The following is a 21,128-nucleotide window of genomic DNA, read 5'->3' as shown; positions in this document are numbered from 1 at the left end:
TTACATTGTTTAGAGATAGTTCGTCTCAACTCATCCAGCTCAGGCCATCCATATAAGAACTTTCCTACCACAGCATATTGAAGATTCTCCATAATGTTCATTCGTGTTACTTCTTCCTCCGTCCAAGTAACCCTAGGGATACCATTGTTAAACGTAGTTTTCTTGAAAGGTACTGCTGGGAGTCCTTTTTTTTTTATGCAAAAGCATTCAAGCGACTAGGTTTTAACAAAGCTGCATATTTTCCTTCCTTAAATCTGATTGTATCATCATTCTGCACTGCAGGCTCATTAGGCAAATTATTAGGATCCTTATCGCTACAAAAGGGAGTTGTTAGACGGGCTTTATGAGTAAGGTTGGGGAAGTGATCATGGGACGTTAATGGGATTGACTGACCAGTCACCAAAGACGACTGGCTAGTGGCCGAAATGGTCATTGTTGTTACTGGACGATTTTGGTTAAGGTTTGCATGAGAGAGAAAAGAACGTTTGTACTAATAAAATATTTGAGTAAATATGATTTGAACCGAAATAACATAAATCAAACTGAAATAATAAAAATCAAATTGAATCGAATTATTTCGGTTCGATGTTCGGTACACTTATTACAAGAACCGAAAACCAAAAAAACCGAAAAAAATATCAAAATCGAATCGAATTACCGAATGCCCAGCCATATAATCAGGAGCGGACTAGTTTTTTTTGTTTTCTTTCACTGTTTCAATCGGTACCAACTCGACCCATTTTTGGGGAATTGGGTTCTGCCCGATTCGATATATCGATATCAAAAAAATCAATGGGCCGGGCTAAACAGGTTTATTTTGATAACTACTCAAATTTTATTGTATTGTTGTGTAAAGACTAATTATTTTGCTACGCGAATTGTAGTGATCACATTCTTAACCTTTTTTTCTCATTTTATTTTTATTTTTATTTTTTAATAATCATATTTTATCATATATCTTATCTTTTTTAAGGTAATTCTATTTCTTATCCTTGTTTTTCATAAGTTTATTCTTTAAATTAATGATGAGTTACAGTATATCATGTTAAAAATGATATAATTACCGATAAAAACTATGGAGAAATAGTAAATACTCCTTCATTGTTCTATCTCCTATAATGAAAGAAGTATTGTCTAACTTGTGATGAATGTTTAGATTTAGTAACTTGTCCCTGTTAGCAAACAAATTATTGCCTCAGTGCTATCTAATGCTCATAATCCCACAATTCATAAAAAATAATTGTTATCAGTATTGGTATAATTACACAAACTAATTGCTTAATAATTAATTTTCGTGTAATTTGCATCTTTGATAGGTCATTTATATTTATTTAACTATATAGAACAATACAAAGTGAACGAACAACTCCCAAAGTAGGTAAGATTTTAGGGAAAACTATACAAAGTACACCTTAAAAATAATTATTTACGCAAAATTATCTCATCCCATATTAATTTTGAAAATGTCTAGACGGTCAAAATTATTTATCCGAGATGCTCCTTAGTTTGCATGGATCAATGCTCCTTTTGTTCTTCCTTTTTGTCTTTTTATTTATTGTCTTTGTACTTCAATTATTACTTTTGACCAATCATTTATTATATTTATACTTCAATTTATTACTTTTGTCATATTATTTATTGTCTTTATACTTTAATTTATTACTTTTATGTTGTCACTGATTACTTTTGTCATTTTCTTATTTATTATTCTAACTAGGAAATTTGTCCGCGCTTCGCACGGTGGTTAAAATTTTTAAGGGTTAATTTTACAAAACTCACCTCCTCTGTGGTTTATAATATTACGTATACCTTCCTTATTTTGATTTTTTTGTAATCATTCTTTAAATATATTTAAAATAAAAATAAATTAATTATAATTTGACAACTTTGTCCTTTTGTATTAATTTCTTCATATTAATCCACATTATTTTAAAACATGATTTATATAATGAAAGTTTTAAAAATAAATCAATATGAAGAAGTGTGATTCTTTGTTTGGTAAAAAAGGACATGTTTATATATATTTATATAATATATATTATAGTATAAATTTATTTGTGTTGATTTATTTTTAAAATATTTATTAAATAAGTCATGTTTGTAATAATATGCATTAATATGAAGAAATTAATACAAAGAAGGACATATTTTTCAAGTTATAATTGTTTTATATTTATTTTAAATAATTTTAAAGAATGGTTACAAAAATAATAATAATAAGGGATATAGGCGTAATATCGTAAACTACATAAAAGGTGAGTGTTATAGAGCGAAACCAAAAGGAATTATTAATTTTTGATCTCTATCTATGTCATGTCTTCTTTTTCTCCAGTTATAACATCATTAATTGTTCTAATTACAATTAATATTGAACAAAAGAGAGAATTTATTCTTAAGCAATAAGCTATATTATATATATATATATATATATATATATATATTAATTTCATTTCTATTGTACATAGCAAATATACCGTAGTAAATTATGATACACAATACATACAAGCATTTATTGGCAATTGATCCTTTTAATTTCTTTTAATCTAAATAAAAGTTAAAAAATATTTTCTATAATTGTTATTAAATATTTTCTATAATTATAAAAATATTTTCTATAATTGTTATTAAATAGTAGAGATCCTTTTAATCTCTACTATTATTTTGTTCCTTTTTCTCCCTATATGTTGTACAAGTAAAATAACACACAAAAACAAAGAAGGGAAAAGAATTGTATACAAACGACAAAGTAGTAGTGATTCAACTTCATTAAATTGAAGTTTGCTAATAATTACTTTTAACAATTGAAGAAATGAAACAAATCCGTTACTGATTTAAATGCTAAGTATTGATGTTTATTACTCAATAAAAACTAATCTCCTCCTCATAATTAAGACTCATAAATATGTTATAATAAAAGTTGTAATTTCATAATTATATATAATAAAAATAATAAAAAAGATAAAGAAATAAAAATATTATAATACCAATATTTCGATATAAAAAATAACTATAAAAGATTAAGTATGAGTAAAAGAATCATATACCTTTTTATAGATTTTTTACAACAAAATGTTGGAAAAAATTTCAATTGAAAAACAAAACAAGAAAATAAGAGTAGCATAGCCTTTCAGCCTTTTGTTCTTATTTAAACGGCGTTTATATATTTATATTAGTAATTGTAATATATATATATATATATATATATATATATATATATATATATATATATATATATATATATATAAATGGCCGACATGATGGGACCTTTCTTTTTGACTTTTAGAAAAGAAATATTCTATTTCTTTTTTGCTCACGTAAGTGCTTACGTCGTCTTTTTTAGTTTCTTCTACCCGCTACATTTATTCAGCTTCATATATATATATATATATATATATATATATATATATATATATATATATATATATTAAAAGGTTATTTCGTGTTGTTTGGTTATAGCATTATATTATCTTTTATTCTATTACTTTTTATTGACATTTTTATGAGGAAAAATAAGAGACTGAAACACACATCAATGATAAAAGTAAGAATCTATATATATATAATGACATGCTATCATTGACAAATGAGCAGTCCTTCAAAAAATGAACTCATAATTTCTTAATTAATGATATTATCACAACATATTATATTTCCTCCAGTGATATCATTAAGGACTATTTCATATAATCTGCAACACTCCTCAAATCATGTATATATATATATATACACACACATAAGAAAACTCCAATGATACCATGTCAGTATATAGATATACTTCAATGGTATCATGAAGGTCTCGCTATAGTATTGAAGCGTACATCAATACATGATTTGAGGAGTGTTGTAGATTATATGAAATAGTCCTTAATGATATCATTGGAGGAAATATAATATGTTGTGATAATATCATTAATTAAGAAATTATGAGTTCATTTTTTGAAGGACTGCTCATTTGTCAATGATAACATGTCATTATATATATATATGATAGCATGTCATTGAGAAATGAGTTAATTTTACATGAACGAATGTAGGAACCTTAATGATACCATAACAATATATATCATTAATGTATGAGTAGTTTTGTGAATGAAGGAAACGTTAATGCTATCACAACAATATATAAATATACTGTGACAGTATCATACATAATCCGAGGAGTGTTACTAATTATATAAAACAATCCTTAATGATATCATGTCAGTATATAGACATATTGTGATGGTATTATAGAGGTCTCACTGAAAAATTGAAGGAGGCATGAATGTTACCATGATGGTATATATATATATATATATATATATATATATATATATATATATATATTGTGATGGTATCATGGAGGTATCACTGGAGGATCGAAGCAAACATCAATGATATCATGATAGTATATAGATATATTGTGATGGTATTATGTAGGGTCTCACTAAAAGATTGAAGAAGGCATCAACGATACCATGACATTATATAAATATATAGTAATGGTATCATAGAGGTCTCACTGAAGAATTGAAGCAACAATCAATGCTACCATGAAAATATATATTAAATTAAATTGTGGTAAGAAAATAAAGAATATTATGATTTGAGAGGGAAAAAAAGAGAAAAGAAAAGGAAAGGAACAGGAAATAAAATAAATTGAAAAATGAAATAAAAAAATACAAAAATAAAAGGAGCCAATAAAGGAGAAAAAAGGGAAAAAAATAAAAGCAAGAAAAAAAAATAATGAATAAAGAAATAAATGAGAAAAAAAAAGAAAAGGAGTATATAAAATATTTTTTTTATTAATTTTGATTTTAATAAGTAAGTTAATTGTAGTCTAATTATTTAATTTTCCTACATTTTTATTAGTCTAAAAAAGGTTAGCTACTATAGTTATTTTTGAATTTTATTATATATATATATTTTTATTTTTTTAAAAAAAGGAAGAGCACAACCTTTCACATGAAAAGAAATGTTGAATCTTTCCCAAAACAAAACAAACAAGACAATGAAAATACAAAAGAGCGTTAATGTCATGATGACGTCAGACTGAGGAAAGAAAAAAAATAGTCATTTTGAGTAATTATTGAAGTGGCATCAAAATAAAGGGGTAGGAGTGTGCAATTACTTTACTGATATGGGACATGGACTTAGTTTTTCCAAATTTTTGATACATTAGAGTTTTCAAAATTTACACTTCATGATATCTTTAAAATAATAAGATAAATAAGGTGAATACTTCATTAGAGAAAAGCTTCAACAAAATATTATGGAAAAATATTTTTCCTTAAAACTTTTACGTTTTAATGAAACAAAAATTTTGGGAAAAAATTAAAAATAATTGCAATTTTCTTGGCTCTTCACGCACCTATATCGGGTGAACCTCATTCTACATGTCAACTCCACAAAAAGTGTTAAATTGATACAAATTTCAAATTGTGTAAATATTCGATATGACTATATTCTAAGTGTCTAAATAAAAAGTTATTCCAACTTAAATATCTTCTTATGTGCTCAACCTTGAACCATGTCTTGTCCTTCCTTTTTTAAAAAAAAAAAGAAAAGAAGGGAAACTTACATAATTAGACAAACATGTGATATGTATTTGCATTATACCATTATAATTTGAAAGAATTATAATTTGTAGTTATAGTTAGAATTTTGTAGTTATTTTCTCTCTCATATCTTCTTTCTCCCTCGCCTCTCTCTCTACACTCTCGCTTGTCTTTCTCATTTCTCTCTGCCATCTCTCCCTTGCCTATCTCCTCTCCCTAACCCCCCTCTCTCGCCTCTCTTTGCCTCCTCTCTCTCAATGCAAATGATAACAATTAATTATACAAATACAAATAATAACATTGATCAATTACACGAATAAAAATGATTCAACTATACAAATCTTTTTTAGTGATACAAAATACTAATATACATGTATTTGCTGGTACAATATTGATACAAATGATAACAATCAATTATACAAATACAATTGTTGAACTTCATACAATTATATTCGCTAAAAGAAGGCTTAAAAATGAACGCATCTAACACAAATAGTTCTTGGTGGTTCAAGAAATTCTGTAAATATCTAATAATTTAGATATGAAACTCACGAAACAGTGCTAGTTTGAAAGAGTTCTAAACAATTTACTCAACAAAATTTCCATGTGTGTACTGCCACTGGAAACCCTTTGGAGGAGCTTTTGAACTGTGATCTTCACATAGCATGTCATTTTCCCCTGCGGAATATTTTATTACAAGTTTATGCTAATTACAGGGTGTTTGTAAACATCCAATAATTTAGATATGAAACTCATGAAATGGCACCAGAAGAGTGAGCTAACAATGCTCGCCAATACATATATTAAATGGATACAAGGTTGTTAAAGAGAATAGCCTTGAAACTTACAAAGTTACAAAACAAAAGTAAGAGTTTAAGAAAGTAAATAAGACTTTTGAATCTTGTGATCTTAAGTTAAATATATGTCAAATGTATAAGAATCAAGATGTCCTTTTATCTTGAGGTCTTAAACATATTAGGTGGAACGTTGAAATTAAGTGTCCATTTGAATTAGCTTATTTTTAGGTGTTTTTAGCTCTTAAGCACTTTTTAGTTTTGAAAGTGTTTGAAAAGATTAAAAAGTGCTTTGGTAGATCTAGCGCCATTTCCCATCAGGCTTGGGAGAGGAGGTAGACGCTCCCCCACCCGAATCCTTTCCTGCGCAGTCTACCATTTCTAACAACAATTCATAAAAGAAAAAAGAGAACGAAAGAAAAAGAGACAGAGTCCAAACGCTTTCCATAATAGATACACGAGAAATGTCTGGATTAAGCAATCACTTTTAGGCCAAAAAAGTTTTAAAATAAGGTATCCTATACTTGTGACTTTTAGCTTCCAACTTACAAGTTACATTTTTTAAACCCATCCAAACAGACTCTAAATAGTTGCTAAAAAAAGGAAAGAACCATTATTTTTTAAAAGAACTAAAAAAAAGTAGGCCAAATAAACTGAAATGTTGGGAGTATGTTTTCATATACAAAAGTTTACACATTGTACTGGACCTTTTAACTCATGAAGCAATACATTCTCAAATTGCAAGAGATCTCACCTCATCCGCTTTCAAGAGGTCTTCTTCATACTTAATACATATGTTTCATATACACAACTTCACACAGTTAACTGAAATTTAACTAATGAAGCTGTACATTCTTCAAGTTATCAAATTGCAAGAGATCTCACCTCATCCACTTTCAATGTCATCTTCATACTGATACATATGTTACATATACACAACTTCACACATTTTACTGGACCTTTAAATCATGAAGCAGTACATTCTTAAAGTTGTCAAATTGCAAGAGATCTCACCTCATCCACTTTCAAGAGGTCTTCTTCATACTTATACGCATGTTTCATATACACAACTTCACACAGTTTACTGGAATTTAACTCATGAAGCTGTACATTCTTCAAGTTATCAAATTGCAAGAGATATCACCTCATCCACTTTCAATATGTCTTCTTCATACTTATACATATATTTCATATACACAACTTCACACATTTTACTGGACCTTTAAATCATGACAGTACATTCTTAAAGTTGTCGAATTGCAAGAGATCTCACCTCATCCACTTTCAAGAGGTCTTCTTCATACTTATACGCATGTTTCATATACACAACTTCACACATTTTACTGGACCTTTAACTCATGAAGCAGTACATTCTTAAAGTTGTCAAATTGCAAGAGATCTCACCTCATCCACTTTCAAGAGGTCTTCTTCATACTTATACGCATGTTTCATATACACAACTTCACACATTTTACTAGACCTTTAACTCATGAAGCAGTACATTCTTAAAGTTGTCAAATTGCAAGAGATCTCACCTCATCCACTTTCAAGAGGTCTTCTTCATACTTATACATGTGCTTCATATACACAACTTCACACATTTTACTGGACCTTTAGCTCATGAAGCAGTACATTTTCAAAGTTGTCAAATTGCAAGAGATCTCACCCCATCCACTTTCTAGAGGTCTTCATACTTATACCCCCTCATGAACCTTTATCATTTCGAGTGTGCTGACACATGATGCATGAGCCACTCATGCAGGTTAGGAATTTGTCTAACCTAGACGCTTTTTCGAGAATGGATTCATCAAGCTTGGTCAGAATTTTCATTGGTGCGGGTGGTGGGTCTTTAGTAATTATGCAATGAGATATGTTGTGCACTTTCAACTTTTTTAATCCCTCCAATATAATAACCAAAGCAGGTTTAGATAACACCGTGCACCTCACACTCAGCAGTTTCAAGTTTGGAATAAATGATACCAGTGCAGATGCAAACAGCATATCACAGGGCCCTATTATCTTGAGCTCATAATTTTTTTTTTGCTACTCCTCCCAATTTCCTCAATGAAATATGCATGATTTTTTTATACTAGGCATCGTTAGTGATTCAAGATCTTCCCATATATAAATAGCCCTGCATATTGTTTGCTTTTTATTTTGTTCCAAGAAGGCATAACAAGGCGTTTAAACCGTGGACACCTGAAAAAGAGAAGATCTAATTAGATGTCTTATTCATTTTCACAGTAATTTTTGCTTCTCTAAGAATAATGGAAAATCATTGGGCATCTGATATCTATGAAACGATGTGTTAGAAAATTAAGATTTGTCTAGAAACTTCTAGATTGGAGATATTTTGTATTAGATATGTTAGAAAAGTAAGAATTGTCTAGAAACTCCTAGGTTGGAGATATTTTTGTACTAGATATGTTAGAAAAGTAAGAATTATCTAGAAACTCCTAGGTTGGAGATATTTTGTAGTAGATATGTTGGTCTTGATTTAAAATGTGTGGTGGTTAGTGAGCCACATAGGTACATAGTTTGGTGTGAGATATTTTGCTTATTATGTGGTTGTAATTCTCACACTTTATCTATAAATACACCATATGTAATGAAACATCTTGTGAAAAAATTGAACTCAAGAAAACTTAAGCCTTCTGCTTCAATTTCAGATTTTCTGTTGCAATTTACAGCTCCTATTTCCTATTGTTTACACCTTGTAGACCTGAAGTTCTTCTTCATTTTCATTGTAACATGGTATCAGAGCCTATTTCCTAAGGGATCTGAATCAAATTTTGTTTGTTTCGCTCATCTACTTTCTGTTCTTTCTTGAATTTGCTCGCTGAAAAAAATTTCATGGCACCTGAAAATCAACCAACGACAGGTCCTCCGACTTTTACCGGAGAGAATTATCACATATGGGCTATCAAAATGAAGGCTTATCTAAAGGCTCTCAACTTATGGGAAGTTGTTGAGCTTGGAGAACCTGCTGTCCAGCCATTGAGAGTTAATGCAACTCTCAATGAAATTAAGAAGTATGATGAGTTGGTGACTAGATCCCCACGAGCTCTCACCTGCATACATTCAAGTCTTACGGACGTGATGTTTACGAGGATTATGACTTGTGAAACAGCCAAAGAGGCTTGGGATAAGTTAAAGGAGGAGTTTGAAGGCAGCAGTAGAGTAAAGTCTGTTAGACTCTTAGCATTGAAGAGAGAGTTTGAGCTTTTGAAGATGAAAGACTCAGATAGTGTGAAAGAATACTCTTCAAAGCTGATGGAGATTGTGAACCAGATAAGAATACTTGGTGAAACCTTTCCAGATCAGAAAGTTGTAGAGAAGATCTTGGTCAGCCTTCCAGACAAGTTTGAATCAAAAATCTCAGCTATTGAAGAGTCTTGTGACTTGACTACTCTTACAATAGCCGAAGTAATCTCCAAATTGCAAGTCCAAGAGCAATGGGTCAGTATGAGAAGTGAAGGGATAGTGGAAGATGCCTTTCAAGCAAGGCATAAATTCAAACATCAAAAGGAAAGCAGAAAAGTCTGGTTGGATAAATCTGGAGAGGTAAAATCTGGTGGAAACCAAGGTGATTTGTCGATAAAAGGAAAATTTCCACCTTGTGGCATTTGTAAGAAGACAAACCACTTAGAGAAGAATTGTTGGCAGAATTCAAAGAGGTCTCCAATTCAATGTAGATATTGTAAGAAGTATGGTCACATTGAGAAGTATTGTAGGCAAAAGCAAAATCAAAGTGGCCAGTCTTCCCATCGAGTGAATTTCGCAGATGATCACCAAGTTGGAAAATCAGAGGAGGAGGTTTTCATGGCCTCGCACACATCACATATTGACCAATGTAAATGGTATATTGATAGCGCGTGCACAAGGCACATGGCAATTGATGAAAATCTGTTTGTTTCCTTGGACAGATCTGATAGAACCAAAGTGAAGCTTGGAAATGGCGCATTGGTGGAAGCTCACGGTAGAGGGTTAGTAAAATTTCCTATTGACGAAGGTACGAAAATTATTAATGATGTTCTTTATGTGCCAAATTTGACACAAAACTTGTTAAGTGTTGCTCAATTACTTCATAAAAATTATTCTCTTAATTTTAAGGATAAACAATGTGTCATTCATGATCCTAAAGGATGTGAAGTAGCTAAAATTAGCATGATTGACAATTCCTTTCCAATTTCATGCTATTCTATTGATACTTGCTCTTTTAATATTGAATTGAGTGATACTTGGCTTTGGCACAAAAGGTTCGGTCATTATAATCTTAGCTCACTGGTGTATATGCAATCAAAGGGTATGGTGCTTGAAGTACCCAAAATTGACATGTGTAGAGATGTTTGTGAGTCATGTCAATTTGGTAAAATGCGTAGACGATCCTTTCCTAAAGGAAGTCTTTGGAGAGCTAAGGAAAAGCTAGAGTTGGTTCATACAGATTTATGTGGACCAATGAGGACGGCTTCTTTGAGTGGAAACAAGTATTTTGTTCTCTTTGTAGATGATCTGACTCGAATGACATGGGTCTACTTTCTTAGTAGCAAATATCAAGTGTTTTCTGTTTTCAAAGAATTCAAAGCTATGGTAGAAAGGGAGAGTGGCTGTAAATTGAAGTATATTAGATCCGATAATGGAACTGAATATACTTCGTATCAGTTCAGCAAGTATTGTAAAGATTTGGGTATCCAACAACAATTCACTGTTAGCTACACTCCACAGCAGAACGGGGTTACTGAGAGGAAGAACAGAACTGTAATGGAGATGGCGAGATGCATGTTGGCAGAAAAGAAGATGCCTAAATACTTTTGGGCTGAAGCAGTCAATACCGCTGTCTATTTGCTAAATAGATTACCAACTAGAGCAGTCCAAGACATGACACCATTTGAAGCATGGAAGGGTATCAAGCCGTCTGCAAGACACTTGAAGGTATTTGGTTCGGTATGCTATGCACATGTTCCTGATGCTAAAAGAGGCAAATTAGATAGCAAGGCAGAACTGTGTGTTCTGTTGGGCTATAGTACAGTTGCAAAAGGATACAAAGTGTACAATGTTAGTAGTAAGAAGGTGTTTGTTAGTAGAGATCTTATAGTGGATGAGTCTAGCCACTATGATTGGGATCGAGATATTGTTGTGAAGAACCAAGGTGGGAATACTTCAGCTGCAACTCCACATCAGCAAAAAGGTGATACTCCCTCTAGTCCTATTTCTGGAACAAAAAACAATTCAGATGTTGAATTGACTACAGACTCTCCTGTTTTGAAGACCAAATCACTAGCAGAAGTTTATGAGCAATGCAATTTTGCTCTTGTTGAACCATCCTCATTTGAAGAAGCAGCAAACCACAAAGTGTGGATTTCAGCAATGAAGGAGGAACTTGCCATGATTAATAAAAATGATACTTGGGAGTTGGTTGATAGGCCAGAAAAGAAGAATGTTATCGGTGTCAAATGGGTCTATCGAACAAAGTTCAATCCAGATGGCTCCATCTTCAAGCATAAAGCTAGACTTGTAGTTAAAGGCTATTCTCAGCAGCCTGGAGTGGACTTTGGAGAAACGTTTGCTCCTGTTGCACGGCATGAGACAGTAAGATTTCTAGTCGCTCTCGCAGCACAATACAAGTGGAAAATCTTCCATTTGGATGTAAAATCTGCATTTCTCAACGGAGTGCTTGAGGAAGACATTTATGTTGAACAACCTGAAGGTTTTACAGTTGCAGGTGAAGAAGACAAGGTGTACAAGCTTAAAAGGGCTCTCTATGGTCTTAAACAAGCCCCAAGAGCTTGGTATAGTAGGCTGGATTCTCATTTGCTGTCACAAGGCTTCAACAGAAGCCTAAATGAGCCTACTTTGTACTTCAAAAGACAAGCGGATGGGATGTTGATTATGATATCAGTTTATGTCGATGATTTGATGATTACAGGTGAAAATCCTCTTGCAGTTCAAGAAGTTAAAAATGAAATGCTAAAAGTTTTTGAGATGTCCGATCTAGGAGAAATGAAGTTTTTCCTGGGAATGGAGATATCTCAATCTTGTGAAGGAATTTTCTTGTCCCAAAAGAGGTATGCCTTGAATCTGTTAAAAAGGTTCAAGCTTGACAAGTGCAAAGCTGTTGCAACTCCACTTGTTGTGAATGAAAAATTAATGAAGGATGATGGCGAAGAGAGGGCAGATCCAAAAGTTTATAGAAGTCTAATTGGAAGTCTATTGTATCTAACAGCTTCTAGACCAGACATAATGTTCGCTGTCAGTTTGTTATCTCGATATATGCAAAGTCCCAGCACTAAGCATTTTGGAGCCGCTAAAAGGGTGTTAAGGTACATTAGAGGGACGATTAATTATGGAATCTGGTATAGAAATGTGGAGAATGGATCTCTTATTGGCTATTCAGATAGTGATTGGGGTGGATGTTTGGATGATTACAAAAGCACTTCTGGTTACTGTTTTTCGTTTGGTTCAGGCATTTTTTCTTGGAGCACAAAGAAGCAAGATATTGTAGCACAATCTTCAGCAGAAGCCGAGTATGTGGCTGCTGCATCTGCTACAAATCAAGCAATTTGGTTAAGAAAGATCTTGTTGGAATTGAATTTGTTGCCAAAAGAACCAACAGTGATCTATGTGGACAATAAATCAGCCATTGCGATGGCTGAAAATCCGGGGCAGCATGGAAGAACAAAGCATATCAACATAAGGTTTCATGCTTTAAGAGATGCGGAGAAGAATGGTGAAGTTAAGTTGGTACATTGCATCAGTGACGATCAACAGGCTGATATTCTGACCAAGGCTCTTTCCACTAAGAAGTTTGAGTTTCAAAGGTTGTTGCAAGGAGTTTCAATGAAAAATCTTAAGGAGGAGTGTTAGAAAATTAAGATTTGTCTAGAAACTTCTAGATTGGAGATATTTTGTATTAGATATGTTAGAAAAGTAAGAATTGTCTAGAAACTCCTAGGTTGGAGATATTTTTGTACTAGATATGTTAGAAAAGTAAGAATTATCTAGAAACTCCTAGGTTGGAGATATTTTGTAGTAGATATGTTGGTCTTGATTTAAAATGTGTGGTGGTTAGTGAGCCACATAGGTACATAGTTTGGTGTGAGATATTTTGCTTATTATGTGGTTGTAATTCTCACACTTTATCTATAAATACACCATATGTAATGAAACATCTTGTGAAAAAATTGAACTCAAGAAAACTTAAGCCTTCTGCTTCAATTTCAGATTTTCTGTTGCAATTTACAGCTCCTATTTCCTATTGTTTACACCTTGTAGACCTGAAGTTCTTCTTCATTTTCATTGTAACACGATGCTTGTTGTATGCTTTCTTGATTTAAGTTATAATTATTATACTAGATCTCATTATAATACTGTAGAAAGATGAAAGTTTATTGGGGGAATACCTCTCAGCAGTAAAAGTCAACTGATTGTCGTTAAGCTACAAATTGTGATGCAATATCAATATTTGTATGTTTCCATGACTGAGGTTCAAGCAAATATTTAGGACTCAGGTCAATTTTTCTTGAGACGGACTGTCGACATATACGTAAGGCTTCCTTGAGATTCTGATGAAATTTGATTGCAATACCGACAAGTCCAGCTTTTTCCAGGGAAGTTGATCACAACGAGCCAATCGCCACATATTACAAACATGAGCAAGTCCAGCAGACAATTCAAAAAGGTCAAAAGACTGGAGTATCTTCACCAAGATATCATTATCAAGGTCCTCCCATTTCCTTACAGGAGAATATCCTTCCTCCATCACAAAAACTCCAATCTCCTAAACTCCTGTAGAAACAAGAAAGGTTATTACTTCTCTAGATCCATCACGAATATTTGAATTCCTGATGTCAAATTAATGTTGTTGATCACCATTTTGCATTCTTGTATACTTAGACCATAAAGAAGAAAAAGTTAAGCCCTGCTACACCAAGAAACATAGAAGAATGTACAAATACATCTGAGGAATACTGGGATGCCCAAAAGTGAAGAAACTAGGAAAATATGTACTGGAACTTAAGTTGGTTGTAGATAACTACAGAGAACTAAGTTCTTGCTGCCATAGCTGTCAGAAGTATCACATTTTGGATAAAAATAATCATTATTGAAAGCAAAATTATACAAAAAAGGAGGATGTAACATTGATTTGTACATAAAATTCCCTAAAGAGGAACATTCAATGCCCTGAGCAGAAGGACGGAAAAGCTGAAGACTTGTTATATATTTTGAAGAACAAGACAAGTACAAAGAGAACTGGGGAATGGGACAAGTGTCTGCTGACAAAGATACATATAGTTTCCAGGAATCAAATAGAAGGGAATGCAAAAACTTAATCCTCCATCCCTTCCTATTTTACGTGAATGGGAATGAAAATAAATTAGCTAACCTCATTGTGGTATGTTAGCAAAGAGTAGTAGTTGTTAAAAAACTAGGTGGAAGGAAAAAACACCATGTCAAAGTTTGACTACCATTCGTTGAATGAATTCCTTAAACTTGTGTGGTTCATACAACAATAACTATGCCTTAATCTCAAATGTGTGGTTCCTTTGTAACCATTCGACTCTACCCGGGTTCAAATTTTCAATACGACTTAACAACAACTTAATTGGAGTGATATGGAAATTAAGGATCATATAGCCGACTCTGACTTGTATGGGATTGAGGTGGGGTTGTACTTTACAACAACTATGCTTAAAAGCTAAACTAGTAGAGGTCAGCTATAGGAACACTCAATATCCATTCCGCTCCATTTGGAGAAGTTTCATTCCAATATTAAGATAATTATTAAGGATTCTATATTACTAAAGGTTTTTCTATATTATCTACCGAAATACAAATCCGTAATGAACTAAAAGGACTCAAGCAACATAAAATAAACCTTAGTCCTAACCATTGAAACTCGTATGAATCTTGTGTGTCATTTATATATTTTTTGGCTAATTCAACAAGAATCTCAAGAACTTGTAAATCCTTTGAGACATTTTTGTCCATGTGATTGAATTGTTACCTCGTCCATTTTAAAACATTGAACCATCACAAGGTCACACTGGTGCATTTGAACTTCTAAGGTAGTCATTTCCAAACTATAATTAAAAGCCTTCTTTTCTTTTATCCTCTACATGTGCTTTTGGTAACTTGGCATAATCATTACTTATTTTTTCTAGTTTTGTATGAACACACACCATCATACCATTCAGATTTTTACAACACTCATTTTTTTATAACGTCGGACCTTAGATACACAACATTCATGCATACACCATCATTGGTCTCACAACTGTCTTATAAAGCCTATCCTTCACGCTGGTATGTATCTGCTTATCGCATACCACTCCTCCATTTCAACTATAGGGCTTTAACTTATGTGTTGCGTCTTCGTCTATCAGACTATCACACCATTGACATGGAAACAGAGCCTAGACATATGAATGATCTATGTGAACTCACTTTGATGATCTCAGACCTGAATAAGGAAGTGTTGTTGTAAATTAACGATCAATGTGATACTAGTTTATCCTTACAGTAAGGAATTAAAAAGAGAAATGGAATCAAATATTTTGTAATGTCCTAAAATAAAGTGTCATATAAATTGGGAGAAATAGAGTGTTGATAACAACAGTTCAATAGCAGAACCAATGATAGTTAGTAGTGGGATCTGTATATGACTAAATTCTAAATTGAAAGCTAAACTACCAGTAAAACTGATGACCTGAAAGCCAATGCCGACCCAACCTCTCTGTGTGTGTGTGTGCAGGGGGAGGGGGGAGGTTCATGTCTACTTAAGCCATCTCTTACTCAAATTCACCAGTGATGTCTGTGAATTCTCATTAAAGTTAAGATCATGAATATCCTACCAAATACAGTATATCCCTCCAACCCAACATCTACAATTTTCAATTGCTTTCCAAATAAAGTGAGGAAATTTAATCATGAGATTTTGTTAGGCTGTTCTTTAAACTTTCTTTTCATAAATTTGTAAGCTCAAATGTACTACTCTTATGCATCTTCTGGATGCTTTCAGTGAAACTTTTTACTTTGTCAAAATAAATATAGAAAAATCTTTCCCATCAATCTCTCAAACTCCTAATCATGTATCTAGAGTTTACAGGCAAGATGCCCCGAAACCCAATTTTCTTTTTGTAAAAAGAAAAGACGGAATAACCGAAGCACCATTTGCATTTAACATACGCAGGTAAAAAAAACTGAAATAATATTCCAAAAGAATCTAGTTTCTCAATTGGAGTACAACGAGAATTGAATCATCGCGATAACAAAATGATAAATCACAAGTAAATCAAAACCAATCTCAACAAAGATTTAAACTTTAAGAACAAAAAAAACTGCATTTGATCATACTACACTAATAATTGAAACGCTGAAAACCAGAAACAAAACTCAAACAAGTATAAATTCAAACCTGTATGGGTAAACCTCAACTGTTTCTGCAGTTAAATTCCATCAAGTACCAAAAAAGGGGGAAAACATTTCACAAGGTGTACACTGAATTCTCCTAAAACCCACAACAACTTTTGGAATCAAGATCCAACTTGAATAAGAAATTAAACCAAAAAACAACCTTAAAGAATGGAAAAGAAGGAGAGAGATTTAGGACACGCCTTTAGAACATAGGTAAACTATTGTGAATAGCATACAAAGGTTGGATAGTTGGTTCACTTTATAGTGTGTAAACGAATGGGTGAAACATGAGGAATGATAGTGTAGCTGTGATGATGAGTGAGCTTCGGATACGCGGAAATGACGATAATAACCCTCATACATTAGCAGGTGCCCAGCTGTCAAACATTAATCTTATTGAGAGCATCCACATGTAAGTGTACTCATATCTACACCTACTAAAATTTGATTCTGGTCAACAGTTTTAACCTTTTTTTTGCTTATTATGAGAATAGCTAAAAGTACCATCTTTTCTACATGTTTTTGACAAATGAAAAGAATTTTATTTTCTTCCTATATAGAAAATATTTGTATTAAAAATTCTCTTTAAGAAGGTGAACTAATGTTATAGATTTTTTTTCTTAATTCTTATTGGGATTTTGAAGAGAAAATAATTCTTAGTATACATTTTCATAATCACGCTTCACTTTATTATTTAGGTTTTCAGCAAAAACGTACACGCTTTTCTTTACTCGGAAAAAATAGTTGAATTTGTTATGAGTTTAAGGTCACACAGATTGATTGACTTGCTAAATAGAGATTATGTATATATGTAGTTTGGCAAGCGTGTAAAGAACGACAATGAACACCCAAAACTCTTCCATGGCACTAGAAAATCACCCTACTACCTATTCTCTCCTCCGGGAATCTTATAGTATTAAAATCTCACCTAACACCCAAGTAATATCCCTTCTCCACAAACCTACCCCTAATTCCTCCCAAAATATCTCTTTGGATCCGTCCCCCACATCTCCATAGATCCCTTTCCACCACAATGGATTTCTTCCCGAAGACATGGGAGTTCATAAAACCAATATTTTGGAGGCAATCAATCACTTCCGCGAACACTGCTATATGGTAAGATCATGTAATGCCACTTTCACCTCATTGATTCCTAAGAAGATTGGGGCTATGGAAATGAGAGACTTTAGACCTATAAGTCTTGTTGGCAGTGTCAATAAAATAGTTTGGTTCTTCCCGAAGTCGTAAGAGTTCATAAAACCAAATATCTTGGGGCAATCAATCACTTCCACTAGCACTGCTATATGGTGAGATCCTGTAATGCCACTTTCACCTCCTTAATTCCTAAGAAGATTGGGGCTATTAAATGAGAGACTTTAGACTTATAAGTCTCATTGGCAGTGTCAATAAATAGTGGCCAAACTTTTAGCAGAAATGTTGAAGAAGGTTCTTTGGAAACTGGTTTCCATTCACCAAATGCATCTATCAAGGGAAGACAAATAACTTATGCATCCTTAATTACTAATGAGGTCATCGATTGGAGGATTAAATCAGGAGTCCCTGGATTCATGCGCAAGCTTGATTAAGAAAAGGTTTTTGACAAGTTAAATTGATTCTCTATTATGAAGAAAATGGGATTTGGCACCAAATGGCTTAAATGGATCAGATATTGTATCTCCATAGTCAAATACTCAATCTTGATAAGCAAAGGACCAATGGGGGTTTTCTCTCCACAGAAATGAATCAGACAAGCCAAGCCTCTCTCCCCATTTATGTTGATCTTGGCTATGGAAGGACTACACAAGATGTTGGAAAGGCTAGATAGTTGCAATGGATACATGGATTTAGAGTGGGTTCAAACTTAGGAAACACTTTGACCGTTTCTTACTTACAATATGTTGATGACACACTAATTTTTTGTGATGCATAGAAGTCCCAAGTCCTCTAACCTGAATCTTACACTGATGCTTTTTGAAACTTCATCAGGTTTACACATCAACATGATGAAGAGTATTATCTATCCCCGTTAAAGATGTCAATAACACAGAGGAGCTTGCAGAAATTCTGTGGTGCACCATTGTTTCACTTCCTAGAACTTATTTAGGCATCCCCTTGGTGCCAAATTTAAGTTTGTAATATTTGGAACAGGGTGGTGGAGAAATTTGAGAAAATATTATTTACTTGGAAACTTCAATATCTCTCTTTGGGTGGAAAACTCACACTTATCAATAGATTCTAGATAGCATACCAACCTATTTTATGTCCCTGTTTCCCATCCCAAACAAGGTGCGAGGATCTGGAGACATTTCCTATGGGATAGCAATAGCTGCATTCACAAGTTCCACCTGATAAAATGGGACAAAGTTTTGCTTCCAAAATGCAATGGGGCCTTGGGGTTAAGAACTGGAAATTCATAACAAATCCTTACTTATGAAATGGCAATGTGATCACTGCTAAACATGGTAGGAAGGACAACTAGGGCTCTAACCGTAAATCTGCCTCATAGAGTTGGGCCTTGGAAAATAGTCTCTAAATTCTCTCATGGAATTCCCTTCAAACCTGGGGATGGTGTGTATATCAAGCTCTAGCAGGATTGATGGTAAAACAATACAACTTTCATGGAGGAATATCCCAATATCTTCAACATTGCTTTGGATATGGACTCCTCAATTGCTCAAAACAGGACCAACAACAGTTGGGATGTGCATTTGAAAAGGTTTTTGCAGGACTAGGAACTTGGGAGTTTGATGGAAATGTTAGCAAAGGTGGAAGCTCACGGTTTTGATGAAAGGAAACTAGATAGGCTAAGGTAGGGAAGCAAAGTTATATTCACAGTGAAAGAATGATAAACACAAGTATGTTAACAAAGTCAAGTAGCTGATAAATGGCCATGGAAGCTAGTATGGAAGACTAATCTACCTATGAAGATTAAATGCTTCAGCTGGATCACACTAAACAATGCTTATCTTACTCTAGACAACCTGAATAGGAAAGCATTGCAGTTGGTCAACATATGCTATTTTTGCAAGAATATTCGGGAGAGAGTCAGCCACATCTTCCTTCACTGTCCCCTTTAGCATATGATCTCTGAAATATTTTCCTATGTTTTTTTACTTGCAGTTGGATGATGCCACAAAGATTAAGAGATGCTCATATGTCTTCGATTCTACAGGCAGTTGATAAGACCATCAAAAAGATCTGGAATTTGATTCCTTCTATAATATTTTGGTGTATCTGGACCGAGATGTTTTGATGGTTCCTCAACTCCCACTTCCACTTCCACTCATGTACTTGAAGCCAAGTGTCCAGTCAACCTTTTCTGCTGGACAATGTAGTCCTAGCATCTAATATTGAACAGTTTCTTACTTTCATTAGCACTCTAGTTTTAGAGCGAGCCAATGTATAGGGCATAAAATTCTCTTTTTGTATTTGTGAGTTTTGTCTCTTTGTCATTATGCCCATGTAATTGTGCATCTACTTGATGCTTTAATTAATGGTGAAAATCATTTACAATCCGTTAACTTTGTTTTAAGAATCAAACTCTCCGCTCAATTTTGAACAATAGACATTCTTACCCCCTTATCCTGTGCAATGTCTATTTCCCTCAACATTTTCAATTATTCATCTATGTAATACTTTTTTATATTATAATATTTTATTTTTTAACCTTGATATTTTACCGATAGTTTAAATAATTTTATACCTTATTATAGACTTGTATTTAAGTTCATTATCATTTTAAGTAAAAAAAATCTTGTTATGAATTTGTCACAGAATTTGACGCTATTTTTTTATGATTGTTATTTTAATTCTACATGCATTAAATGTTTATGTGTGCATGAGTTTAGTGTTTACTTACTCTCTCTTATATTCTTTTTCTATATAGATAAATAAATTTTGATTGTCATTAATGAAATATTTTCAAAATTATAATTTAAAATTTATTTAAAATATAAATAGGTAATCATTTAGGAATTTAATCATTATAAAATGTATCTCTATTTTTATTAATTATTTTCTTACATAATCTATATTGGAATATGTTTACAAGTCTGAATGGTATGAATGGGTGGAAAGGAGTAGGAAAATGATGCGAAGGTCCACTGTGAGCAGAAAAGCTATGGAGTGGATATGCTTTTGTATGAAAAGAGGCCTCGAAAGATCAGAAGGAGATCAGGAGATGGAGATTTTTTTGAACCTCAAAGGCATCTCCTGGACCATGCCCAAGAAGGTCTCTGGCTTTGAAGAGTTGGGAGGCAACAGGGGTAAATGCAAAGGACAGAAACAGATGGAGAATCAACCCTGCTAGTATATGGTGGACTATTTGGAAAGAAAGGAATTCTAGGTGTTTTGAGAGCATAGAAAACGATGTCCAGAAAGTCAA

The 21,128-nt window shown here is 33.0% G+C and overlaps 2 protein-coding genes across 7 annotated transcripts in view; both read right to left on the bottom strand.

Moving 5' to 3' along the window:
• Positions 1 to 21,128, bottom strand: part of LOC125813241 (F-box/LRR-repeat protein At3g48880-like) — a 120,220-nt gene that overhangs the window by 84,626 nt on the left and 14,466 nt on the right. Inside the window, exon 4 of one of the 5 annotated variants that reach the window (XM_049492729.1) lies at positions 7,296 to 7,345. The exons of 2 other annotated variants lie outside the window; for them this stretch is intronic. In XM_049492729.1, the coding sequence (XP_049348686.1) occupies positions 7,325 to 7,345 (21 nt within the window). In that variant the 3' untranslated portion in view covers positions 7,296 to 7,324. Of the gene's footprint in view, positions 1 to 7,295; positions 7,346 to 7,680; positions 7,736 to 7,810; positions 7,867 to 21,128 lie in introns of those variants that run through there. 2 more of the 5 variants (XM_049492725.1, XM_049492727.1) reach the window with 2 other exon arrangements.
• The window catches only part of LOC125813238 (F-box/LRR-repeat protein At3g48880-like), a 132,007-nt gene that overhangs the window by 106,543 nt on the left and 4,336 nt on the right, over positions 1 to 21,128 (bottom strand). The window contains exon 2 of one of the 2 annotated variants that reach the window (XR_007442053.1): positions 13,815 to 14,116. The exons of the other annotated variant lie outside the window; for it this stretch is intronic. The gene's annotated coding sequence lies outside the window, so the exon portion shown is untranslated. Of the gene's footprint in view, positions 1 to 13,814; positions 14,117 to 21,128 lie in introns of those variants that run through there. 2 annotated transcript variants of the gene reach the window in all.

This window comes from Solanum verrucosum, unplaced genomic scaffold (genome assembly GCF_900185275.1).
Source record: "Solanum verrucosum unplaced genomic scaffold, falcon-dt-bn FXZP01000189.1, whole genome shotgun sequence".
Lineage (NCBI taxonomy): Eukaryota > Viridiplantae > Streptophyta > Magnoliopsida > Solanales > Solanaceae > Solanum > Solanum verrucosum.
The sequence above is the reverse complement of the archived record's forward strand: the minus strand, read 5'-3'. Positions and strand labels throughout refer to the sequence as shown.